This window comes from Hyaena hyaena, unplaced genomic scaffold, assembly GCF_003009895.1.
Source record: "Hyaena hyaena isolate Hyena2069 unplaced genomic scaffold, ASM300989v1 scaffold_260, whole genome shotgun sequence".
Lineage (NCBI taxonomy): Eukaryota > Metazoa > Chordata > Mammalia > Carnivora > Hyaenidae > Hyaena > Hyaena hyaena.
The window spans coordinates 1704407-1732137 of NW_024080892.1; the positions used below are offsets into that span (position 1 = coordinate 1704407).

Genomic DNA, 27731 nt, shown 5'->3' on the forward strand with positions numbered 1-27731 from the left:
GCCATCTGGAAGTCTTCTTTGGAAAGGTGTCTGTTCATGTTTTTTGTCCATTTCTTCACTGGATTATTTATTGTTTGGGTGTTGAGTTGCTAAGAATGTCTATTTAGGTCTTTTACCCATTAAAAATTTTTTTTGCAACATTTTTTCATTTTTCTTAAGAGACAGAGACAGAGAATGAGCAGGGGAGGGACACAGAGAGGGAGACACAGAATCCAAAGCAGGCTTCAGGCTCCAAGCTGTCAGCACAGAGCCCAGTGTGGGGCTCAAATCCACAAACCCTGAGATCATGACCTGAGCCAAAGTAGGATGCTTAACCGACTGAGCTATCCAGGCATCCCATCATCTACCCTTTTTTAATTGGGATTGTTTGGGTTTTTTGGTGTTGGGTTATGTAGCTTCTTTATATATTTTAGATAGTAATCCTTTATTGGATATATCATTTGCAAATTCTTCTTCCACTCAGTAGGTTGCCCTTTTTGTTTTATTGATGTTTTCCTTTGCTGTGCAAAAGCTTTTTATTTTGGTGAAGCCCTAGTAGTTTATTTTTGCTTTTGCTTCCCTTGCCTGAAGAGACATATCCATAAATACATTGCTAAGGGTGATATGCAAGAAATTACTGCCTGTTTTTTTCTAGCAGTTTTATGGTGTCAAGTCTCACATTTAGGTGTTTGATTCATTTGGAGTGTGTTTATGTGTATGGTGTAAGAAAGTGGTCCAATTTCATTCGTTTGCATGTAGACCTCCAGTTCTCCAAATAGCATTTATTGAAGACTATCTTTTTCCCATTGTATGTTCTTGCTTCCTTTGTCATAGATTGACTATATAGCTATGGGTTTATTTCTGGACACTCTGTCTTGTTCTGTTGATCTGTCTGTATTTTGTCTATGTTTTGAGTACTATAGCTTTGTAGTATATCTTAGAATCTGGGATTGTGTATCTCCAGCTTTGTTGTGTTCTCTCAAGATTGCTTTTGCTATATGTGCCTCTATATAAATTTTAGGATAATTTTTCTAGTTCTGTGAATTACGTGATCTGTATCTTGATAGAGATTGTATTGAATCTGTAGATTTCTTTGGGTAGGATTGGCATTTTAACAGTATTAATTCTTTCAATGTATGAGCATGGTATATCTCTCCAATTGTTTATTTTGTCTTTGGTTTCTTTCATCATTGTTTGAGAGTTTTCAGAATAAAGGTCTTGTACCTCCTTAGATAAATTTATTGCTAGGTGTTTTATGCTTTTTGGTGCAATCGTAAGTGAAATTGTTTTCTTAATTTCTCTTTCTGGCACTTTAGTGTTAGCATATAGAAATACAACAGGTTTATGCATATTAATTTTATATCTTGAACATGACTGGATTCATTTATTCTAGTTTTTTGGTGGAGTACTTAGGGATTTTTATGTATACTAAGTATCATGACATCTTCTAATAGTGAAAGTTTTATTTCTTTATTACCAATTTGTATTTCTATAACTTCGTATCTCATTGCTGTGGCTAGGACTTGTAGTACCATGAGGAATAAAAATGATGAGAGTGGATTATCCTTGTCTTGTTCCTGATCTTAGAGATAAAGATCTTATTTTTCCACTTGTGTGTGTGATGTTAGCTAAGTTTTTCTTATATGGCCTTTGTTATGTTGAGTTTATCATCTCTCTGTAATGACTTATTTAAGTGTTTTTATTATGAATCGTTGTTGAATTGTGTCACATGCTTTTTCTGCTTCTATTGAGATGACTATACTTATCTTTCCTCTTGTTAATGTATCTTATTTAGATTTGTTAATATCGAACCATACTTGCATCCTTGGAATAAATCCCACTTGATTGTAGTGAATGATTTTTTTAATGTGCTGTTGAATTTGGCCTCCTAATATTTTGTTAAGAACTTTTGCATCTATGTTCATCATGGATATTATCTTATTGTTGTTTTTTTTTTTTATAGTGTCTTTGTCTGGTTTTAGTATCAGGTTAATGCTATCTTCATAGAATGAATTTGGGAACATTCCTTCCTCTTCTGTTTTTTGGAATAATTTGAAAAGAGGTATTAATTCTTTTTTAAATGTTTGGTAGAATTTCCCTGTGAAGCCATCTGATCCTGGACTTTTTTTGTTGGGAGTTTTTTGATTGCCAGTTCAATTTGTTACTAGTAATTAGTCTGTTTAGATTTTTTATTTCTTCCTTATTCATTATTGGAAGATTATGTGTTTCTAGAAATTACACATTTCTTTTAGGTTGTCCATTGTGTTGGTGTATGATGTTTTGGAGTTGTCTCACAATCCTTTGTGTTTCTGTGGTGTCATAACACTTTTCTCTATTTTTTTAATTAAATTTTAATTTTAACTCCAATATAGTTAATACCATGTTATATTAGTTACAGGTGTACAATATAGTGATTGAGCAATTCCCTTCATCTCTCAGGGTCCATCATGACACGTGCACTTCTTAACTCCCATCCCCTATTTCGCCCATCCCTTCCCCTTCCACCTCCCCTGTGGTAACCATGTGTTACCCCTGTGTTCTCTGTAGTTAAGATTCTCTTTCTTGGTTCATCTCTTTCTCCTTTTTTTTCCTTTGCTCATTTGTTTTGTTTGTTAACTTCTGCATATGAGTGAAATAAAAAAAAATTTTAATGTTTTATTTATTTCTGAGAGAGGGAGATACAGAATCCGAAGCAGGCTCCAGGCTCTGGGCTAGCTGTCAGCATAGAGCCCGATGCAGGGCTTGAACCCACGAACTGTGAGATCGACCAACTGAGCCACTCAGGCACCCCCGCATATTACTGAAATGATACAGTATTTGTCTTTCTCTGACTTATTTTGCTTAACATAATATTCTCTAGTACCATCCATGTCATTGCCAATGGTAAGATTTCAGTCTTTTATATCTGAATAATACTCCATTGTGTGTATGAATACCACATCTTATTTATCCATTCATCTGTAGATGGACAGTTAGGCTGCTTCCATATCTTGGCTATTGTAAATAATGCTGCTATAAACATAGGAGTCATGTATTCTTTAAAATTACGCTTTTCATATTCTTTGGATAAATACCCAGTAGTGTGATTGCTGGATCATAGAGTAGTTCTATTTTTAAATGTTTGAGGAATGTCCATACTGTCTTCCATAGTGATTGCACCTATTGGCATTCCCAACAACAGTGAAAGAGGGATGTTTTTTCTTCACATCCTCACCTGTTGTTTTTGTGTTTTTGATTCTGGCCATTCTGACTGGTGTGAGGCAGTATCCGATTGTAATTTTGATTTTTGTTTCCCTGATGATGAAATGTTGAGCATCTTTTTATGTGTCTTTTGGCCATCTGAATGTCTTCCTTGGAGAAACGTCTGTTCATGTCTTCTGCTTATTTTTTAATTGGATTATTTGTTTTTTGAGTGTTGTGTTGTATAAGTTCTTTATATATTTTGGACGCTAACCCTGTTGGATATGCCATTTACAAATATCTTCTCCCATTCAGTAGGTTGTCTTTTAGTTTCTATTGTTACCTTCACTCTGCAGAAGCTTTTGTATTTTGAGGCAGTTCCAGTAGTTTATTTCTGCTTTTGTTACCCTTGCCTAGCTTTATAGATAGGAGAGCTATCTATAAAAAATATTGGTACAGCCATTGTCAGAGAAATTACTGCGTGTGCCCTCTTCTAGGATTTTTATGGTTTCGTGCCTCATATTTATGTCCTTTTAATCCATTTTGAGTTTATTTGTGTGTATGATATAAAAATGTGGTCCAGTTTCATTCTTTACACGTAGCTGTCCAGTTGTCCCAAAACTGTTGAAGAGATTTTTTCCCCATTGTCTATTCTTTCCTCCTTTTTTGAAGATTAATCGACCATATAATTGTAGTTTTATTTCTGGGTTTTCTATTTTGTTCTCTTGATCTCTGTGTCTATTTTTTGCCATTACCATAGCGTTTTGATTACTACAGCTTTGTAAAATAACTTGAAGTATGTAATTGTGATGCTTCCATCTTTTTATTTTTCGAGGTTGCTTTGGCTATTCAAGATCTTTTGTGTTTCTATACAAATTATAGGATTGTTTGTTGTAGTTGTGTGAAGAACGGTTCTGGTATTTTGATAAGGATTGCAATAAATGTGTAGATGGCTTTGGGTAGTATGGACATTTTAACAATATTCTTCCAATCCATGAACATGGACTATCTTTCCATTTCATAGTATCATTTCCAATTTCTTTTATCAGTGTTGTATTGTTTTCAGAGTACAGGTATTTCACCTCTTGGTTAAATTTGTACCTAGTTATCTTATTATTTTTGGTGCAATTGTAAATGGGATTATTTTCTTAATATCTCTTACTGCTGTTTCATTATGAATATATGGAAATACCACAAATTTCTGCACAATGAGTTTGTATCCTGTGAATTTACAGATTTCATTTATTCTAGTAGGTTTTCTTTTCTATATAGTATCATGTCATCTGCAAATACTGAAAGTTGAATTTTTTCCATAGCAATTTGGATGCAATTTATTTCTTTTTGTCGTCTGGTTGTTGTGGCTAGGGCTTCTAATACTATGTTGAACAAAAATGATGAGAGTGTACATCCTTGTCCTCTTCCTGAACTTAGGGGAAAAGCTCTCAGTTTTTTTCCCATTGAGTTGTGATATTAGCTGGGGGTTTTTCTTTTATGGCCTTTATTGTGTTTAGGTATGTTCTGTCTAAACCTGCTTTTTTGAGGGTTTTTATCATGAATTGATGTTGTATGATGTCAAATGCTTTTTCTGCATCTACTGAAAGGATCATACGGTTCTTATCCTTTCCCTTACTGAAGTGACATATCATGCTGGTTCATCTATGAATATTGAACCACCCTTGCATCCCAGGAATAAATCCCACTTGATTGTGGTAAATGAATTTTTAAATGTATTATTGGATTCAATTTGCTAGTTTTTTTGTTGAAGGCTTTTATGCCTGTGTTCATCAGAGATAGTGGCCTATTTTTGTGGTATCTTTATCTTTTCATATTTGGGTAATGCTGGTCTTGTAGAATGAATTTGGAAGTTTTCCTCCCTTTTCTGTTTTTTTGAATAGTTTGAGAAGAAGACATATTCATTCTTCTTTAAATCTTTGGTAGGAGCACCTGGGTGGCTCAGTTGGTTAAGTGTCTAACTTCAGTTAAGATCATGATCTCAGTTTGTGAGTTCAAGCTTCACATCAGGCTCTCTGCTATCAGCGCAGAGCCCACTTCAGATCCTGTGTCCCCCCTCTCGGTCTGCCTCCGCCACTCTTGTGTGCTCTATCTCCCTGGCAAAAATAAATTAAAATTGTTTTAACTAAAAAAATTTGGTGGAATTTGCCTGTGAAGCTCTCTGGTCCTGGAATTTTTTTTTGAAAGGTGGGGGCAGTTTTTTGATTACTGATTCAGTTTCCTTCCTGGTAATTGTGCTGTTCAAATTTTGTATTCCTGCTTCAGTTTTGGGAGGTTATATGTTTCTAGGACTTTATCCATTTTTTCTAGGTTGTCCAATTTGTTGGGATATACTTTCTCAAAATATTCTTTGACAGTTGTTTGTGTTTCTGTGGTATTGGTTATTTTCTTTCATTTCTGATTTTATTTGAGTCCTTTTTTTTGATAACTCTCGCCAGATGTTTATCATTTTGTTGATCTTTTCAAAGAAACAGCTTGTTTCATTGATGTGCTCTGTTGTTTATTTAGTTTCTATGTCATTTATTTCTGCTTTAATCGTTTGTATTTCCTTTTTTCTGCTGGTTTTGAGTTTTGTTTATTACCCTTTTTCTAGCTCCTTAAGGTATAAGGTTGGGTTGTGTATTTGAGATTTCCCTACTTCTTTAAGAGGCTTGTATTGCTATGAACTTCTCTCTTAGAACTGCTTTTGCTATCTTTCAAATGTTTTAGACCATTGTTTTCATTTTCGTTTGCTTCCATGTAATTTTTTTATTTCTTTGATTTCTTGGTTGACTCATTCATTGCTTAGTAGCATTTTACTTAATTTCCATGTTTTCAGTCTTTCCAGATTTTGTCTTATGGTTGATACCTAGTTTCATAGTGTTGTGGTCAGAAAGGATGCATGGTATGACTTCAGTCTTCTTGAATTTGCTGAGTTTGGTTTTGCAGACTAATATGTGATCTCTTCTGGAGAATGTTCTGGGTGCACTTGAAAAGAATGTGTATCCTGTGCTTTCGGATGGAATGTTCTGAATATATCTGTCAGATGCGGGGCTTGAGCCCACAAACCATGAGATCATGACCTGAGCCGAAGTCGGTTGCTTAACGAACTGAGCCACCCAGGCGCCCCACCTTGCTAGTTTTCTATTTGGACAATTTGCCCATTGATGCAAGTGGGGAGTTATGGTACCCTAGTATTACTGTATTATTATTAATTAGTTCCTTTATGTTTGTTTTTAACTGTTTTATCTATTTGAATGCTTCCATGATGAGTGCATAAATATTTACAACTCTTACATCTTCCTGTTGGATCGTTCCCATTATTATTTTATAGTGTCCTTCTTTGTCTCTTGTTACAGTCTTTGTTTTAAAGTCTAGTTTATCTGATATAAGTATGGCTCCTCCAGCTTTTTGTTATGACATCCACTTATATGATAAATGTTTCTACATTCCTCTCTTTCCATCTACAGGCATCTTTAGGTCTGGTGAGTCTTTCTTTGACAACATATAGATGGATCTTAATTTTTAGCCACTGACATCCTTTGTCTTTTGATTGGAGCACTTAGTCCAATTACATGAAATGTATTTATTGTTATGTTTTTATTGCCATTTTGTTACTTGTTTTATGGTTGTTTTTGTAATTTTCTCTGATCCTTGCTCTCTTTCATGATTTGCTTGTTTACTTTAGTGATATACTTGGATTCCTTTCTCTTTATTCTTTGCACACCTATTACTAGTTTTTGATTTGTGGTTACCATTAAATTTGCATATGACATTTTCTGCACGTAGCAGTCTATGTTAAATTGATGATCACTTAAGTTTGAATCCATTCTTCACTCATCTCCATGTTTTAGATACGTGGTGTGTTATTTTACATCCTTTTAGTCTGTGAGAATCCCTTGACTGATTTTTTACAGAAATAGTGATTTTTTTACTGCTTTTGTGTTTCCTACCTTTTATACTCTGCCTTATGATCTTTCCTTTCCATTCAGTCCCCTTTAATGTTTCTTGCAGGGCTGGTTTAGTGGTCATGAAATCATTTAATTTTTGTTTGTCTGAGAAACTTCTTATTTCTCCTTCTATTCTGAATGATAGTTTTCCTGGAAAGAGTATTTTTGGCTGCACATTTTTTTCTGTCAGCAGTTGGAATATATCATGCCACTCCCTTCTGGTCTGCAAAGTTTCTGCTGAAATATCTGCTGATAGACTTACGGGGTTTCTTTTGAATGTAGCTGTCTCCTTTTCTCTTGCTGCTTTACAAGTTTTTTCTTTTATCTTTTTGGGGTTTTTTTACTACCAGGAGAATTTATTTATCTTTTGATAACATTTAAAAAATTTTAAATCCAAATTAGTTAACATACAGTGTAATAATGATTTCAGGAACAGAATTCAGTGATTCAAAACTGAAGTATAACAGCCAGTGCTCATCCCAACAAGTGCCCTTATTAATGCCCATCTCTCATTTAGTCCATCTCCTGATCCAGCGCCCTGCCAGCAACCCTCAGTTTGTTGTCTGTATTTAAAAGTCTCTTGGTATTTTTAAATGTCCTCGTTGACTTCTTGGTTGACCTATTGGTTGTTCAATAACATTTGTTTAGCCTCCTCTTTTTCTGGGTTTTCCAGGTTTTTTTCCCTTATAATTGATTTCTAGTTTCATATACTTTCATACAGATGCTCGATATTATTCCATTGTTCTTACATTTATTGAGACTTGTTTTGTGGCCTAGCATGTGATCTGTCCTGGAGAATGTTCCTCTTGAAAAGAAAAGAGGCACAAGAACCAGACACAGATCTCAGAAATCCCATATCCTGGAAGGAAAGCAGGTGTCAGTACTCTAAATGGCCTAACCTGCCTTGTCATTGTAGGAAACATTCCAAAAGTCAAGTTCTCAGACACCGGCCAGTGGCCAACTCTGCAAACAGGTTCTTCTAAAGATTGCAGCCCATGGCCTTAACTCTTCTCATTTTCATTCAGTTCAAAATGCTTTCTAATTTCTTTTTTTTTTTTTTTTATTTCTTCTTTTGTCCATGAGCTATTTAAAGTGTGTTTTTTACTTTCCAAATATTTCGGAATTTTATAGATTTCTGTTACTGGTTTCTAACTTAATGTGGTCAAGATAACATACCTTCTGTGATTTGATTCTATTTAAAATTATTGAGACATGTGTTATGTCCAGATGCACATCTGTTTCATTAACATTCACATTCATTTGAAAAGTTATGTATTCTGTTGTTGAGTAGTGCTCTATAAATGCCAGTGAGGGTCAGGGTGGTTGATTGCATTCTCCATATCTTCTGTGTTTTTATTACTTAATTTCTAGTTCAGTCAAGTGCTATAAGCAGTGTTAAGATCCTCACCTGTGATTGTGAATGTGTCTGTTTCTCCCTTTAAATCTATCAAATTTTGTTTCACGTGTTTTGAAGCTCTGTTGTTAAGTAATCTAGATAATTGATTATTCTGTCTTTCTGATGAGTTGATGCTTTTATCATTATGGGAAATCCAACTTTATATCTCATAATACTCTATCTTAAAATCTATTCTAGTTGATATTAATATAACCATCCTAGCCTTCTTAACTTTGTTTGCATGATGTATCTTTTCCCACCCATTTACTTTGAATCTCTATGTCTATTTAAGGTGTATTTCTTGTGGTTAGCATATTGTTGGGGTTTGATTTTTAACAGTTCTGACTGTCTCTATGTCTTCATTACAGTGTTTAATTCATTAACATTTAATGTATTTATGGATATGGTTGGGTTTGGCTTTACCATATTATTTGCTATTTGTCTCTGTTTTGTTTCTGTTTTTCTCTGTTTTTTTATACAGTCCTTCTTTTAGATTAAACAATTTTTAAAATGCTGTTCAATTTATCTACTGGCTTTTTGTTAAATCTCTGCATTTCTTATTGGTTGATCTAGGGATTACTACAACCATAACTTGACACAGTCTACTACTTAACCCACCATTGTACCATTTCTTGTGAAACATACAAACCTGGCAACTGTCCATTCACCAACTCTCCTTCCTATCCTTTTTTGCTATAATTTTCATATATATTGTAAACCCCACAAGAGAGCGCTGTGACTTTTGGCCTAAACATATATTTTAAAAAATTAAGAGAAATATTTTTCTAGTGTTTAACCAAGTACCTGCTCTTTCTGAGCACTGAAGATTACTGAGCAGGCAGCATGAACACATATTCTGTCCTTTCACCCTCTCTCTTTTCAGGTCTGTCCCCTTAGGCAAATCCCCTCAACACTTTGTCCCAGTACCTCCTCCCTCCATGATGTCAGTAGATGTCTTCACTGCCTACGGGCTGTGAACTAAACCAGTCTCCCACACACTTCTCAACTCTGGGAGCTCTAGTTCTTTTTTTCTTTTTGGTATATGATCAGACATGATATATTATTTAAGGGTAGTTGATACACAATATTATGTTCATTTCAGGTGTACAATAAGTGTAGCTACCATCTGTCAACATACAACACTGTTACAAAATCATTGACTATATTCCCTGTGCTGTACCTTTTATCCTTGTGACTTATTTATTCTCTAACTGGGGACGTGTACTTCCTCTTCCCCTTCACCCAAGTTGCCTGCCCCCCCTTCCCATCTGGCAGCCACCAGTTTGTTCTCTGTGTTTATAGATCTGTTTCTGCTTTATTTATTTATTCAGTTGTTTTTAGATTCTACATATGAGTGAAAGCAGAGGGTGTTTGTCTTTCTCTCTGACTTACTTTGCTTAGCATAATATCCTCTAGTTCCATCCATGTGGTTTCAAATGGCAAGATTTCATTCTTTTTTATGGCTGAATAATATTCCTGTGTGTGATTTTTGTGTGTATGTGTGTGTGACATATCTTCTCTGTCCAGTTTTTAGTTGACGGACACTGAGGTTGCTTCCATATATTGGGTATTGTAAATATTGCTGCAATAAACATGAAGGAACATGTATCTTCTCAAGTTAGTGTTTTCATTTTCTTTGGGTACACACCCAGTAGTGGAATTTCTGGATTCTATGGTAATTCTATTTTTTATTTTTTGAAAAACCTCCATTGTTTTCCACAATTTCTGTGGCAATTTACACTCCCACCAGCTGTGCATGAGGATTCTATTTCTTCCACATCCTCACCAACATTTGTTATTTCTTGCATTTTTGTTACTAGCCATTCTAACATGCATGAGGTGATATCTCATTGTGATTTTGATTTGCATTTCCCTGGTGATTGGTGATGTTAAGCATCTTTTCCTGTGTCTGTAGGCCATCTGTGTGTCTTCTTTGGAAAAAATGTCTTTTCAGGTCCTCTGCCTGTTTTTAAATCAGATTCTTTGTTATTTTGGTGTTTAATTATATAAGTTCTTTATAGAGTTTAGGTATTAACCCCTTTTCAGATACATCATTTGCAAATATCTTCTCTCATTTATTAGGTTACCTTTCCATTTTATTGATGTTTTCCTTTGCTCTGCAAAAGCTTTTTATTTTGGTGTGCTCCCAGTAGTTTATTTTTGTTTTTGTTTCCCTTGCCTGAGGAGACATATCCAGAAAAATATTGCTTAGATTATTGCTTACATTTTCTTCTAGGGAGTTTTATGGTTCCAGGTCTCACATTTAGGTGTTTAATCCTTGGGTGTTAATTTTTGTGTATGGTGGAGCAAAGCTGTCCAGTTTCATTCTTTTCCGTGTCGCGGTCCAGTGTGTCCAGCGCCATTTATTGAAGAGACTGTCTTTCCCCCATTGTATATTCTTGTCTCCTTTGTCATAGGTGAATTGACCATATACATGTAGGTTTATTTCTGCACTCTCTGTCTTGTTCTATTGATCTGTGTATCTGTTTTTGTGCCAATACCATAATGTTTTGATTATTATAGCTTTGTAGAATATCCTGAAATCTGGGATTGTGATACCTCCAACTTTTTTTTTTTTTTCACACCTGCTTTGGCTATTTGAGGTCTTCTCTGGCTCCATACAAATTTTAGTATTAGTTTTTCTTGTTCTGTGGGAAATACTTTTGGTATTTTAATAAGGATTACATTAAATCTGTAGAGTGCTTTGGGTAGTATGCACATAGTACTAATATTTTTCCATTTGTTTGTGTCATCTTCAGTTTCCTTCCTCAATGTTTTATAGTTTTCAGAGTATAGGTCTTCCACCTCCTTGGTTTATCCTAGGTATTTTATTCTTTTTTATGGAATTGTAAATGGTGTTATTTTCATCATTGGTTATTCTGCCACGTCATTATTGGTACATGGAAATGCAACAGATTTCTGTATTTTGTGTCTGCAAATTTACTGAATTTATTTAATAGTTTTTGGTGGAATCTTTAGGGTTTTCTGTGTATAGTGTCATGTCACCTGCATATGACAGTTTGACTTGTTCCTTACCATTTGGATGTCTTTTATTTCTTGGCTGATTGGTGTGGTGGGACTTCTGTCAGTATGTTGAATGAAAGCGGTGTGAGTGGACATCCTTGTTGTGTTCCTGACTTTAAAGGTAAAGCTCTCACTTTTTCACCATTGAGTGTGATGTTAGCTGTGATTGTCATGTATGGCTCTTATGGCGTTGACGTATCATACCTAGAAACGTACGTTTCTATGAGTTATTTCATGAATAGATGTTGAATTTTGTCAGATGCTTTGTTTGCAACTACTGAGATGATTATATGATTTTTATTTTTCATTTTGTCCCTTTGGTGTATCATGTTCATTGATTTGCAGATATTGAATTATTTTTGCATCCTTGGAATAAATCACACTTGATACTGGTGAATGATCCTTTTAATACATTGTTGAATTCAGCTTGCTAATATTGTGTTGAAGATTTTTATATCTTTGTTCATCAAGGATATTGACCTATGGTTTGTTGTTGTTGTTTTGGTTTTTTTGTTTGTTTATTGTTTTTGTCTGGCTTTGATATCGGTATTGCTGGCCTCATACAATGTATTTGGAAGATTTCCTTCCTCCTCTTCGTTTTTTTTTTTTTTTTTTTGGAATAGTTAGAGAAGAGTAGATATTAACTCATCTGAAATGTTAGATAGACTTCACCTGTGACTCTATCGTAGGTTCTCTAATTCTTAAGAAATTGCCTTGTTAATGTGGATGTTTAGACCTTGGAGACAGAACATTGCCATCCCAGGGAAGTGTCAAATAGTTGCCACATGTGTGATGATTTAGATGGTGAGCCATTGCCCCTGATGAGATCACTAAGGAAGCACCAGCTGTGTCTAAGAGTTTCTATTTTTTTTATTTAAAAAAAAATTTTTTTTAATGTTTTATTTATTTCTAGGAGAGAGAGAGGGAGAGAGACAGCGTGAGCAGGGGAGGGTCAGAGAGAGAGGGAGTCACAGACTGAAACAGGCTCCAGGCTCTGAGCTGGCAGTCAGCACAGGGCCCGACGCGGGGCTCCAACCCACGAACCGCAAGATCATGACCGAAGTGAAAGTCGGACGCTTAACCGACTAAGCCACCCAGGCGCCCCTAGGAGTTTCTATTGATAAGCGTTCTTGGTAGGGTGGTAAACAGTCACATCTGGTTGTACTACATTGTCTTCTCTACCGAAGCAGACCCATCTGCAGTGGAATGGCCAGTAGTTTGATGCCTTGAGGAAGGCTGCAGGCCCAAGGGTTCTACTGTGAGAACCTGGTGATGAGGCTCCACGTGAATAGCTCTAGGAAGGGAGGCTCAGGTGAGACGAGTGGACCAGTCTAAGTGATCTCAAATTATTACCTGGACAGAACCAAAACTGTAACAGAAAGTAGTTACATTTTAAGTTTGGGTTTCCAGCTGATTTCAGACAGAAATTTTAGATACTTTTTCCTGGTACATCTTCACCATACTAGTACCAGAATCTGTAGAATTGAAAAGCTGGGGAAAGAGGAAATGAAACCCCATCTCTCTGTTTAAAGTGAGGATGTATCTCATTACTGTATTTGATGCCGTCTGTTCCTATGTCCCTTCGGTCAGCCAGGCCGCCCTGGAAAATTAATTGTTCTCCTACAGCTAGCCGTCATCACCAGACTCCACTCAGAGCCATTACTGACTGAAGGAAGAGGTACAATTACAGCCTTCTAGCAACAGTGTTCCTGCTTCGGTCTGAGTGCCATTGCTATTGTGCCCGGAAGGGGAAAAAATCTGCCCCTGCTACACGGGATTTATATACTTTTTAAAAATTATGGATCCTGATCGATTCATCCATCTTGTTACCCCTTTTCAGGGCAAAGGAGCATTGTTTAATTACCCCTCTTGTGTCTTCATTCCTAAGGGAGCATTTCATTTCCAGTCCAAATTAGGTTAATGGTCTCATTTACTAGTATAGACTGGCAGCTTAGGACCAGAAATGGCAGCAGTGACACAGAAGTGAGAGACACAGGCAGCATAGGGCTGTGCAGAGGGCCACTGGGAATTGGGAACTAGTGATGGCGGCTGGGAACCCTGTCAGATGCTGCTGAGCATGCGCCCATCCATCTGACATGAGAAAGCTAAGCTTAGAAGGGCCTGCCAGGTCCAGCCAGCTGCTGGCTGGTCAGTGTGACTTCCACAGCCTCTCTAGTTCACAGGGTGCTACTTCTGCCCCTCTTCCTCTCCCCTGAAGCCACAGCATTTGGGAGGTCAAGGGTGGGCACATTGCTCAAGACTCTGTTTCCCACATTTGGAGTGCTCCTGGATCTTGACTATTTGCATATCTAGGTATCACCTAGCCTATTCATATTTAATGTTTTTCTTTAGAGTCACTTTTAAAATTTTGTATCCCCATAATAATTATTACCATGAAGTGGAATATCACTATCACTAACCACAATGGAAGGTAACAGTAAATATAGGTACCATAGAGAATACCCCTCAGTGTATTAAATTCTTGACAGTCAGTACTGTCTGAACTCTGAGACTGAGCTCCCTTTCTTTACAAAGTGGTAGGTGTTGAAGATAATAGCACCATTTTGAGGCTTTCCCCTTGATATACTCAGGAGGCTTGGGAAAGAGCTGAAGAGCGAATGACTTGAATATATGATAAAAGGCTACTTGGTGTCATATTTTGGAATCCCCTAAACTTTTTACCCCTCACCATCCCACCCCTTGCAAAATCCTGTCTTTGGCACTTCTGAACCAGTTTACTGAAACCGTCTTTTGTTCTCAGTCACGTCCCTGGTACCTAAAACATTACCTAACACACAGTATACACTCAACAAACACTTAATGAATAGATTCATTTTGACAGTACTTGGTTTTTGACCCCTATTATACACTGAATCATTTGAAAGCAGGGACTGTGTTCTAACCATCTTTGTCTCTTTAGGCCCAATAAATATTTCTTGAGTTGAACTAGAAAGTGAAATATCAATTAGAAGATGCCCTTTTGTGCACAAAATGTAAACAGAGATTCTAATGAACAGCATTTTCGGAACTCAGGACACACAATGATAAAGCTGTTGTACTTTTCTGTTCTCTCATTATTACTAATTTTTCCTTTGTGCTGTCCCCTCTCTGCAGTAGCTGTCAAAGAGCTTGATTTGTGAAGCAAAGGTCCTGCTGCTTGCTTCTGTCTTAAGCTAATCACGGTGCAACAGAAGCCCCCATGTCATTAAACACTTGAATGACTCTGTGGAGCGCTAGTGGAACAGGAGTGGGAAACTGCGATCTTTGCAATTGCCTCATTCTCTTGACAAAATCAAGCAGGCACGGGAGTTTACACATAAAAGTGTTTCACAAAAGTGCTATCTGTCTGTGACAATTCTTTAAGAGCAAGAAACTTTAAGGAAAATGGAATTTCCTTCTGCAGCTGTTTCTATGTTTTCTTTGTCCCTGAGCAGTGAGAGACACAGGCTAAGCGAATGACAGCACAAAAGTGAGAAACATAGACATTGGAGCACACCACATATGCTCAGTGTGTGCTTTCAAGGAAATGATTTTTGTAAACCACAATCAGTCCTGAGATAATAAACAATGTAAACATCCCTGAATCCAGATTCTCCACAAACAGGACACCTCTCTGAAAGAGAAGGCAAAGGGAACCAGCATTATCTGGGCGCCAACCATGGGCTAGTCCGGTGGTTCTCACAGAAAGGCCCCTGGATCAGCTGCCTCAGCCTCCCAGAGAACTTGTTAGAAACACAAACCCTCAGGCCCCAGCCTGGATCTACTAAAACAGAAATTGTGGGCGTGGAGCCCAGCACTGTGCTCTCACAAGCCTTCCAGGTAATTCTAGTAAAAGGCCACTTTGGAAGCTACTGCGCTTGGCATTTTACACACATTATTCCCTTTGATCTAGATCCTAAATAGCAGGCATTGGTCCCCATTTACCAACAAGGAAACCGAGACTCCGTGTAGTTCACAATTTCCCAGGTTTACACAACTAGAAATGGAGACATGAGGACATCTGTTGGCATGCCTGAGATGTTTTCACTTAAATCAGTGATTTTCAAATCACTGTAATGTTAAAATCACCTGGAGATTAACTGTTAGAATATGGATTCTCATTCAGTGAGTCTGGAGAGTCTGAGAGTCAGTAGTTCTGACAAGCTCCCAGGTGTCAGCAAAGTGGCTGGTGCCCAGAGCACTGTGAGTAGGGTGTCCTCATGTTTTACAACATGGCCCCCAGGTCCGCACATTTTCATCTGGGAACTTACTAGAGATCCAGATTCTAGGCTCCACCCAGACCTGGTGAGTCAGAAATGCTGGGGGTGGCCCCCTGCAACTATTTGAACAAGCCCTTTAGGTGATTCTACTCATGCTGAAGCTTGAGAACCACTGTCCTATTTTCATATTAGAAAACTCAGTATTTTCCAGGTGTGAAGCAAAGTGGTGCTTACATTGCAGGTCTTTGAAAGCCATTAAAAGAGAAACTGACAAGGGAACAAAAGATAAAACATTTAAACTGGAATGGTACCTGAACTAATGTTTTTTCATGAGATAAAGATTTTTTAGAAAGAATTATCACTGGCTACATAATGAGAGTGCTTCTTTGTAATGGCTCTTGCAAGTGCATGTTGAGTGTGGGGCCGGTGGGCACTAGCCCTAAGGCAAGAAAATGTTGACTGAGGGATACAGGTGATATCTGAACATACTATATCTGGCTTTGCACCATTTGGTGTTTGTTTGCCGTTTGGGTGGGAATTTTGAGAAGTGTGTTATCAAATAATTTTTGAAAATAGAGTAGACAGAAAACATCTTTGATCTATGCATCAAATGCTTTTTAGCATCTGAGGAAATACTCATCAAAGTATTTTCACTAAAGAAAGATGATCAAAGAAATTCTTTATTAGATCACTCACACGGTCATTTTTATTACATGTAAATGAAGGGAGGGTCTCAAATGACTCAGTTTCTGTGATCACATCTCTCATCCAGCATTCGAGCTCCATGGTATTCCTGAAGTCTTGTCACATACATGAAAGCATTCAGTTTTGTCTTGAAGTTGTTGATCAAGTATGTTCAACCTTAAAAAAAAAAAAGATTTGTTAAGTTGCCTTTGTAAGCTACACTAAGTTTAGAATATAGTACTTGTCTTCATTTTAGCCAGAGTTATAACCTCTTTTCATAATATTTGGGAGTGAGGGAGACACAAAAGCAAACAGTATACAGGCATACTTTGGAGACAGTGCAGGTTTGGCTCCAGACCATGGGAGTGAAGTGAGTATCTCAATAAAGCAAGTCAAATGAATCATGGGGTCTCCCAGGGCATATAAAAGTTATGTTTACACTCTACTGTAGTCTGTTAAGTGTATAATAGCATTATGTATAGAAAGACAATGTACATACCTTAATTTAAAGCTATTTCATTTCTAAAAAAAAAATGCTAGCCATCCTCTGAGTTTTCAGTGAGTCGTAATCTTTTTCCTGGTGGAGGGTCTTGCCTTAGGATTGATGACTGATCAGGGTGGTGGGTGCTGAAGGCTGGAGTTGCCATGGCCATTTCTTAAAATGAGACAACAATGAAATTTGCCACACTGATTGACATTTTCTTTCCCCAACAATTTCCAGGTACTATGTGATGCTATTTGATAGCATCCAACTCATAGTAGAACTTCTTTCAAAATAGTCCTCTCAAACCCTGCCCTGTCTTTACAGCTATGTTTATGTGGTATTCTAAATTCTTTGTTGTCATTTCAACAATCTTCACAGTATCTTCATCAGGAGCAGATTCTATGTCAAAAAACCACTTTATATGTTCATCCACAAGAAGCAATTCTTTGTTTGGTAAAGTCCTATGAGATTGCCGTAATTCAGTCACATCTTCAAGCTCCGCTTTTTAAATATGTATTTTATTTTTAATTTAAGTACAGTTGACACACAGTTCTACCTTAGTTATAGCCCAGTTTTCTCAGCATCATTTTATGAAGAGACCGTCTTTTCCCCCATTGTGTATCCTTGCCTTCCTTGTCATAAACTAATTGGCCATGTAATTGTAGGTTTATTTCTGGGCTTTCTTATCCTGTTCCATTGCCTTATTTTTTGTGCCATTACCATACTTTTTAAATTATTATAGGTTTGTAGCATATCTTGAAATCTGGGATTGTGATACTTTCAGAGTTGTCTTTTTTGTAAAAAAAAATGTTTATTTTGAGAGAGAGAGAGAGCGCACGCACAAGCGAGCAGGGAAGGGGCAGAGAGGGAGAGAGAAAATCCCAAGCAGGCTTTGCACAGTCAGTATAGAGCCTGACATGGAGCTTGATCTCACAAACCATGAGATCAAGATCTGAGCTGAAATCAAGAGTCAATGCTTAACCATCTCAGCCACTCAGGTGACTCCAGATTTGTTTGTCTTAAGATTGCTTTGGCTCTTCGGTGTCTTTTGTGGTCTCATACAAATTTTGGTATTTGTATTGTAATTCTGTGAAAACTGCTGTTGGTATTTTGATAGAGATTGCATTGAATCCGTAGGTTGCTTTGCACAGTATGCACAGTTTAACAGTATTCTTCCAGTCCATGAGCATGGAATGTCTTTCCATTTGTTTGTGTCATGTGGAATTTCTTTCATCACTGTTTCACAGTTTTCACAGTATAGGTTTTTAATATCCTTGGTTAAATTTATTCCTAGGTATTTTACTCTTTTTGATGCAATTGTAAACGGAATTGTTTCCTTCATTTCTTTTTCTGTTACATTGATATTAGTGTGTAGAAATGCAATAGATTTTTGTATTTTTTAATTCGGAAACTTTACTGAATACATTTATTAATTTTTTTTTAAGTTTATTTATTTTTGAGAGAAATGGAGAGTGACTAGGTGAGGAACAGAGAGAGAGGGAGAGAGAGAGAGAGAGACTGAATCCCAAGCTAACAGTACAGAGCCTGATGCTGGGCTGGAGCTCACAAACTGTGAGATCATGTCCTGAACTGAGATCAAGAGTTGGACATTTAACTGATTGAGCCACCCAGATGCCCCTTATTTATTACTTTTAATAGATTTTGGGGGAGTTTTTTGGTGGAGTCTTTAGGATGTTCTATGTATAGTATATCCTCTGCAAATAGTGGCAGTTTGACTTTTTGCTTACCATTTCAATACATTTTATTTCTTGTCTAATTGCTGTGAGTAGGACTTCCATTATTCTGTTGAATAAAAGTGGTGAGGGTGGACATCCTTGTTGTGTCCCTGATCTAAGAGATAAAGCTCTTACTTTTTCACCACTGAGTGTAATGTTAATTGTTTGTCATATATGGCCTTTATTAAGTTGAGGTTCCCTCTATACTCACTTTATTGAGAGTTTTTATCATGAATGAACATTGGATTTTGTCAAATGCTTTTTCTCCATCTGTTGAGATCATGTGATTTTTATTGTTCATTTAGTTGATGTAGTGTCACTGATGGATTTCTGGATATTAAACCGTTCTTGAATCTCCAGAGTAAATCCTTCTTCATCATGGTGCATGACCTTTTTAATGTATTGCTGAATTCAGTTTGTTAACATTTTGTTGAATAATTTGCATCTCTTTTTATCAGGAACATTGCCTGTAGTTGCATTCCATTGTTGTTTTCCAAGGGTGTTTCTCTGGTTTTGGTATTAGGGTAATGCTGGTCTTGTATATGTATTTGGAAGCTTTCTTTCTTTTATTTTCCTCATTTTTTAAAGATCATTTGAGAAGAATACGTGTCCTCTAAATGCTTGGTAGAATTCATCTGTGAATCTATGTGGTCCTGAACTTTTCTTTGTTGGAAATTTTTTTTTTTTTAATATTTTATTTATTTCTAGGAGAGAGAGAGACAGCATGAGCAGGGGAGGGTCAGAGAGAGAGGGAGTGACAGACTCTGAAACAGGCTCCAGGCTCTGAGCTGGCAGTCAGCACAGAGCCAGACACGGGGCTCGAACCCACGAACCGCGAGGTCATGACCTGAGCGAAAGTTGGACGCTTAACCGACTAAGCCACCCGGGCGCCCCTGTTGGAAATTTTTGATTACCGATTCAGTTTCATAGTAGTTACTAATCTGTTGATATTTTCTATTTCTTCTTGACTCAGTTTTGGAATTTGGTGCGTTTCTAGGAATTTATCCATTTCTTCTAGGTTGTACAATTTGTAGGCATATAATTTTTCATATTTCTGTGGTATCAGTTGTTACCTCTCCTTTTTCTTTTTTGATTTTACTTATTTGAGTCCTCTTTTTTTTCTTAATGAGTCTGGGTAAAGGCTTATCAATTTTGCTGTCTTTTCCAACCAGCTGTTGGTTTCAGTGATCTTTTCTATTATATTTTTTTGTCTCTATTTCATTTGTTTCTGCTCTTTATTATTTCCATCTTCCTTCTTCCTAATGACTTTGGATTTCCTTTTTCTTTTTCTAGTTCCTCTTGGTAAAGGTTAGATTGTTGAAAATTTTTTTTGTTTGTTTTTAGCTGTAAGCTTGTATCACTATAAATTTTACTCTTAAAACTGCTTTTGCTGTCTCCCAAAGATTTTGGACCAATATGTTTGCATTTTCATCTGTCTCCATGTATTTTTTGTTGTTGTTGTCTCCTCTTTGATCTCTTTGTTGACTCATTGGTGGTTTAGTAGCATGTTGTTTGGCCTCCATGTGTTTGTGGATTTTTTTTCTTGTAATTGATTTCTGAACAGTTTCATACTGTTCTGGTTGGTAAAAGATGCTTGATATTGTTACAGTGTTCTTAAATTTTTTTGAGATTTGTTTTGAGGCCTAACAGGTGATCTATGCTGGAGAATGTTCCATAAGTACTTGAAAAGAGTGTGTACTGTGCTGTTTTGGATGCAGTGTTCTGTATATATTTGTTCATTCTACCTGGTATAATGTGTTGTTCAAAGCCACTGTTTTCTTACTGATTTTCTGTCTGTATGATCTATCCATTGATGTAAGGGGGCTGTTAAAGTTTCCTACTCTTGTGTCAGATTTCTGTCACTTTCTTTCTTCAATTAATATTTGCTTTACATATGTAGGTGGATCAATTTTGAGTGCATAGATATTTAAAATTGTTATATTTTCTTGTTAGATTGATGTTGGGTGTGTAGATCTTTAAATTTATTGGTGTATAGTATTTAGTATTTTTATATTCTTTTGTTGGATTGATCCCTCTATCATTATGTAGTGTCCTCCTTTGTCTCTTGTTACAGTATTTCCTTTTAAAGTCTACTTTGATATAAATTTGCTACCTGGCTTTTTTATTTCTTTTTTCCACTTGCATTTACATGGAATATCTTTTTCCATCCTTTTACTTTAGTCTGTATGTGTCCTTAGGTCTGAAGTGATTCTCTTTTAGGAAGCATATAGATAGGCCTTGTTTTTGTTTTTGTTTTTCTTTATTCCATTCATTCACCCTATGTCTTGATTGGAGCCCTTAGACCATCTACATATAGAAGTAACTCTTTTCCTCCTGTCTTATTCTCTTTCCTTGTGATTTTTAAATTTTCTCTAGTGTTATGCTTGGCTTTCTTTTTCTTTTTGTGTATGTGTATCTGTTACAGGTTTTCCTAAGTATGTAACAGTCTATGTTAAGTTGATGGTCACTTAAGTTTGAAACATTCTGAAAGAACTTTATTTTACTAGCCCCTTCCACATTTTATGTATGTGCACATCTCTTTACAAATTTTTATTTTGTGAATCCCCCTTGCCTTTTGTAATATTCTTCTTTCTAATTACAGTCCTTTCTTTTCTATTTAAAGAGGTCTTTTTAACATTTCTTGTAAGACAAGTATCATGGTGATGAATTCCTTTAACGTTTTTGTATGGGAAACTCCATTTCTCCTTTAGCTCTGAATGATAATTTTGCTACATAGAATATTCTTGATTTCAGGATTTTTTCTTTCAGCACTTTGAATATATGATGCCACTCCCTTTGTGGCCTACAATGTTTCACTGAAAAATCAGCTGACAGCCTTATGAGGTTTCCCTTATACATAACTACTTGTTTCTTTGTTTTTAAAATTCTCTTTGTTTTTAAACTTTGACACTTCAATTATTCGGTGATGTGGTGTGGACCTCTTTGGGTTCATGATGTGGAATTCTCTGTGCCTCCTGAAACTGGATGTCTCTTTTGTTCTTCAGGTTAGGGAAGTTTTCAGCTATTATTTTTTCAAGTAAGTTTTATGCCCTTTCTCTTCTCCTTCTGGGATCCTTATAATGCTAGTGTTTGTTTGCTTGATATGATCAAAGAGATCCCCTAACTTATCCTCATTTTTTAAAAATTCTTTTTTCCTTTTGTTGTACAGTTTGGGTGCTTTCCATTATCCTGCCTTCCTGATCACTGATACATTCTGCATCCTTAATCTACCATTGATTTCCTTTAGTATATTTTTTTCATTTTAGTTATTTTATTCTTCAACTCTGATTGGTTCTTTTTTATATTTCTCTCTGTTGAAGCTTTCACTAAATTCCTACATAGTCCTCTGTCTCCTTATTTTGCTTGACTTTCTGTGTTTGTTTCTCTGAATTAGGTGTAACAGCTACTTATTTTAACCTAGAAGGAATGATGTTGTGTACTGTTATCCCCTGTGTAGACTGTGTGTGCCTGGTGACATTGGCTGACTGGAGCTGAAGTGTACATATTCTGAGGCATTCTTGGAACTTTCTGCACAGAGGATGCCCTGGCAGGACACCTGAAGCTGAAGTGGGTGCAAGCCATGGGGTCTTGGGGCTCTCCACACAGAGATCACCCTGGTTCAGGCTCTACTTCTGATTCTAATTCTCTTGCTATTTCTACACCACCTGCAGTATTGAATTCATAAAAGTTATCATTACGGTTGGAATCAGCCTCTTTCAAATTCTTCATGTCATTATTCTGACCTCTTCCCATGAAATGCCAATATTCCTTTTTTTAAAATTTTTGTTTATTTTGAGAGAGAGAATGTGTGAACAGGGGAGGGGCAGAGAGAGAGGAAGAGAATCCCAAGCAGCTCCATGCCATCAGCACAGAGCCCAGCATAGGGTTTGAACCCACAAACCATAAGATCATGACCTGAGCTGAAATCAAGAGTTGAATGCTTAACCAACTGAGCCACCCAGGTGCCCCAAACCACCAATATTCTTAATGGTGACATGGCTGCTATTGTCATGGGCATAGGTGCTTCATCTCTCTTCCTGCCCTACAGTCCTCAGGCCCATATTCTCTGCTTGGCTGCCTACCAGAGAACAACAAACTATAGAACCACTCATTCCCTGTTTACTTCCTCAGTGAGCATGACCAAGAATTAGGAGAAAATAATTTTAGTGGAATCATTCATGCCAAGTTTTAAATGCTGGGTTTAGACCTCCAAGAAAAAAATTCAAATTCTTGAAGAATTTTTTTTTCATCCAGATGAGTCTTTAGTTGTAAAAGGGATGGATGGGGTGAGCATTATTATTATATATATATATAATATTATTATATTATTCCTCCTGCTGCAGTGGGTCATGAAGTGACTCATGAAATAGGATCCTGGGTGGCAGGTGCTGACCTTGCCCTGCACAACCTCTGCTTGTAGAGCAAGTGACATCAAGGAGTATTTCTAGTTTCTGTTACTGTCCCTCGGAGAGACTCCAGCAGATGTAGATGAGCCATTTCAGGGGCAGTGGTTTTGGAGGGGGAGCAGGGAGTTCAGCTCCAAAAGTGCCAAATGCCACATCCAGTGTGGAGAAAGACAGAAGGGAAGCTACCTCAGCAGATGGACCTGATACCTCTCATCTCTCCTCCCTGTCTCCTCTTCTCCCTGTCTGGGACCAGGGCAGTCCCCTACTAAAGGTGTGGTTGGACTATGTATTAATCGACCTTGGAATTCATCTGGCTTCATCTAGACAGAACACAAAGGCCACGTTGACCTTGTAGGAGCTCCACAATTAGCACACCTGTGGGGGTCACCAATAGACAAGACAACTGCCTTTTTAGGCAATCAGGGAAGTCATAGGACTTTGTTCCTAAAGGAGAGATGTATTGTGATTCAGAGAGAAAAGCTAAATATTTAAAGATAACTTGCTTTGGAGCTCAAGTTGATTGAGAAAACAATTCACAAGGCAAAAGTTGTATTCATTTGATATAGTATCACAAATCCACACTGTACTCAGTAGCTTTGAGGCAAATCGTCTTCATCTGTAAAGGAAAACTATAAAGCAGTCATTCACAGAAGAAATAATACGGCACCATAATTATGGGATCAGTGTCACATTTTGGCCAAGATCTCACACAGGCTGGCCATATAATTGCTTCTCTAATTATGTGGAATGGACTATGCAGAATGATTCATAGAAACCCCTTTCTTAACATTTCAGTTTTACATGATTATTTTTCAATGGTTCAGTCAAGATGGAACATTGTACCCATTCTCTGATAGAGGGAACTTCTGGCTATTACAGTTGATGTTGCTAGCCCATACTAATCCTCTTTCATAGTACCACACGCTCACCTGTCTTGTTTTTCAAGTTAACTTATCCCATTCATTGAGTGGCTACAAAGGTGTGGTTGTCCAAACGCCTGGGAGTAGGGGAAGGTAGCAGCAAAGGAGCATGATTTTAAGTGTGGTACAGATAACTGCAGCTCCATAACAGTGGCTCACTTACAAACAGAAAAAAATGCAACATCCCAAAGCATATATTATTTTCTAGTGTTAATGACTTCCTTCATCGTTTGGCAGATATTTACTGACATTAGCATAAATCATTAGCACACACAAAAAATTTGATAATGAGAAAGAACTAGGTGTTAAGCTGCCTGCATCCAAAGCTCAGATCTCACTATGGATAAACATTTGTAAATTGGCTCTGTCCATAATTAAGGAGCATTGAAAGAGCTTTTTAGGATGTTTTTTAAAAATCCTAGGCTTAAATTCAGATTATTTTTATACTACAGAAAAATTTTATAACATGCTTGAAATGTAACGAGATTATACGTTAGCATTATAAAATTTTTGTTATAGCTTTTTGTCTTTCTGCATTTCTGCAAAAGGTCAAAATGGGAATAGCTCAGTGGAGGTGTAGATGTTTTGGTTAGAAAGTGCATCCCTTGGGTATCTCCTTGCTCTCAGGTTCAGCCATTCTATAAGTGTCTGAAAGTAATAGAGCATTTATAGTATTATCACTTGATGTACATCTTTCATCTGTTCATATTATCTGTGTAACATCTGCTTCTTGAGTCTACAGAGCTTTTTGATAAAATTGTTGGCTGGAAATGCAGCTAATACCATATTTAAAATTTCTTCCTCTTGTTTTACCAAACTTTTTGAACAACTTTAGATTCACAAGATTCATCGTGACTCAGGAGACAATTCTCAGACAGGTGAGAATACTTCAATTTCACTCTTACACACTCCAGTGGCATTTGTGGGTTCAAGTCTATAAATTACTCTGAAGAAGTCTAGATTGACAGGCAACACCCCAGAATGTGGATTGTGAGTGTGGATTCTGGAAGGCTGGAGGGCCAGAATAAAAGCAGAATCCCTTCAAAACTTTAAAATCTTCATTCATGGCAACCTTTTCTAATGAATGCCTCTTTCATCCTGGTTTTATCTTACTGGCTGGAGAACACATAGAGCAGATAAACCCAAAACAGAGTGGCCAGAAGTCTAGGAGAGACACACTGTTGTTAGACCATGATCAGCCTGCCCTTTCTCTGTAGCTGTTGGTGACTGTCTAATTAGAAAATGTGGATTGGCCTGTCCTGGAAGCCCAGGGCACTGAGGCACCACTTCAGTCCCCACTCCCTTGCTTTATGCCTTGTGCAGTACTCTGTCTGACCCTTTGTTTCCTCAACCCTCAAATGAGGAAATGACTAGATTCTGACTTCTATATTTGAAAAGTCTGGATCTCTCAGATCATTAGAGGCAAAAATCAGTATATCAGAAATTTAAAATTCTTGTTCTTGCACACACGCATGATATTCTTTTGTTTGTTAGTGTTTTCCCAACCATTAATGCATAAAGTTAGACTCTGGGCTACTTATTTAGTCCCTTTCCTTGATTCTAGGATGGACCATATTTTAGCATACTCGGACTTAATTTGATCTTTCTGAGCTTTAGTTTGTTCACTTGTAAAATGAATTAATGTGCATCTCATTGTTAGGAAAAGTGAAGGAGAAAGTGTATATAATATCTGACTACCTGCTGTTTAACTCTTGGTTATCCTCCTCCCCTTCCTCTGCCCTTTTCCTTCCTCTGCCCTTGCCCTTCCCTCTCAGTCTCTCTCCGTCCCTCCCTCCATCTCTCTCTCTCTCTCATGTTTTAGTTTATCTCTTATACGAGTATTATTTTAATCAACTTACGAGCTTCTGGGTGCCAAAAACTGTTGTCAGCATTTTCACTATCTTTTACTGTGCCCAGCATTGCCTTACACATAAGAGGCTCAACAAATGCTCACAGAACTGATAAATTAAAACTATCCCATCTTACAAAACATAGGTTCCACCATTTGACCTGCCCTTTGACTTTGAGCTACCTACGTAATCTCTCCAAGTTGAAATTTTCTCACTGGTAAAATGAAGATCATACTACATACTTTCAGAATTGTTATAATGATCACACAAGACAATTTATATTTAAAGTAAATATGGAAGCACAGTGTCTGGTGCAGAGTAGGTGCTCAGTAAATGTTCACGATTCTCAGTAAACGTTCGCTATTTTTTAAAATTGTCGACACTATATCCTTTTTGCCATTGAATAAAGTTACTTAAATCTCCTTCATCCTTATTTTCTTTGGTCCGTAAATTCATTCCACAAGCATCTCTTGGGAGAATGAATAAGGAATTATCTGGCTTAAATGGCCTTTATTGAAGAATAATTTCTCTTAACTTTTAATAATTTCTATTGCTACATTCTCTTAATTTTAGCTGACATCATATCAGGAAGAATAAGCGTTATATATCTTTGAGTAATTTCTAGTGAATGATTTAGAATTCAACTAACCAGCCATGGTCAAAGCCATAAGACTCATTTCCCTATTTTAGTTCTACTTAGAAACTACGTTTTGAGGAGTGACATCTTTTAATCTTGAAGTTAATCTTTTTTTTTCAAAATTTTAAATGTTTATTTTTTGAGAGAAAGAGAGAGGGACAGAGAGAGAGAGAGAGAGAGAGAGAGAGAGAGAGAGAGATACACAGAGCATGAGCAGGGAAGGGGCAGAGAGAAAAAGAAGCACAGAATTTGAAGCAAGGCTTCAGGTTCTGAGCTGTCAGCAAAGAGCCGGATGCAGGGCTTGATCTCAGGAACCATGAGATCATGACCTGAACCAAAGTCAGATGCTCAACCCACTGAGGCACCCAGGTGCCCCAGTCTTGAATTTAATCTTAAATGTTTATTCAGTTAGATTTAATTTATTATGTGGTAAATGAGTGTTAGGAACATATATGATTATTAAGTCACTGAAGAGGCTAAAAAGGAATGTTTTGCAAGTGACCACTGTTAGTTTTTCAGGGTTTGAAAGATGCCATATGATCCTAACAATGTCATTTAAGGTGCCACCAATTATAGGTGTCTTTATGAATACTGAAACTCCTATCCAAGGTGAGGAAAATTATTAAGGCAGAATCCAGAAAACAAGGCTGTATGGTTATGGTGTTTAGATCAACTTCATAATAATTCTGCTCTTCACTTTAGCTGTATAATATAATTCAAGCTTAGTTGATGATTTAACTTTTTTAATTGAATCAGATTTTTTAGGACACTAAAATAAATGGTTAAAAAGCTGATTCAGAAATGACAAAATTTAAGACATATTATAAAGTGAAAACAGCAAAGAGAATGATATTATTACCTGATCCCATGTATGCCTAGAAAGAAGGTATATTTGCAAATAACCAGATGTAATTAATAACGCCAGCCAGGACGAAGTACATAATTTCTGTGTCGCAGGCACTACATTAAGTGCTATGCATGGATTAACTCATTTATGTCTCACAATAGCTTATAACTGAGAGGCCGTAACTGTCTCCAGTTTATAGACATAGATACTAAAACACAGGGAAGTAACATTGCCAAGGTTATACAGCTAGTAGATGGCATTCTGGAGACTTGAATTTTGACAAGTTGGCTCTGGAACTGATTGCTTCTATTAACGCCTGTTCTCTCTTGTGCTTTTCTTGATGTTAATAGACAATTTTTAAGATTATTTGTTTTGAGAGAGAGATTGAGAGTCGGGGAGGGGCAGAAAGAGAGGTTAGAGAGACAGAATCCTAAGTAGACTCCGCACT

At 36.9% G+C, this 27731-nt stretch overlaps 1 protein-coding gene across 1 annotated transcript in view; it reads left to right on the plus strand.

Moving 5' to 3' along the window:
• Positions 1 to 27731, plus strand: part of PDE8B (phosphodiesterase 8B) — a 137090-nt gene that overhangs the window by 78361 nt on the left and 30998 nt on the right. Inside the window, exon 10 of the mRNA XM_039245560.1 lies at positions 24785 to 24827. Within this exon, the coding sequence (XP_039101491.1) occupies positions 24785 to 24827 (43 nt within the window). The remainder of the gene's footprint in view (positions 1 to 24784; positions 24828 to 27731) is intronic.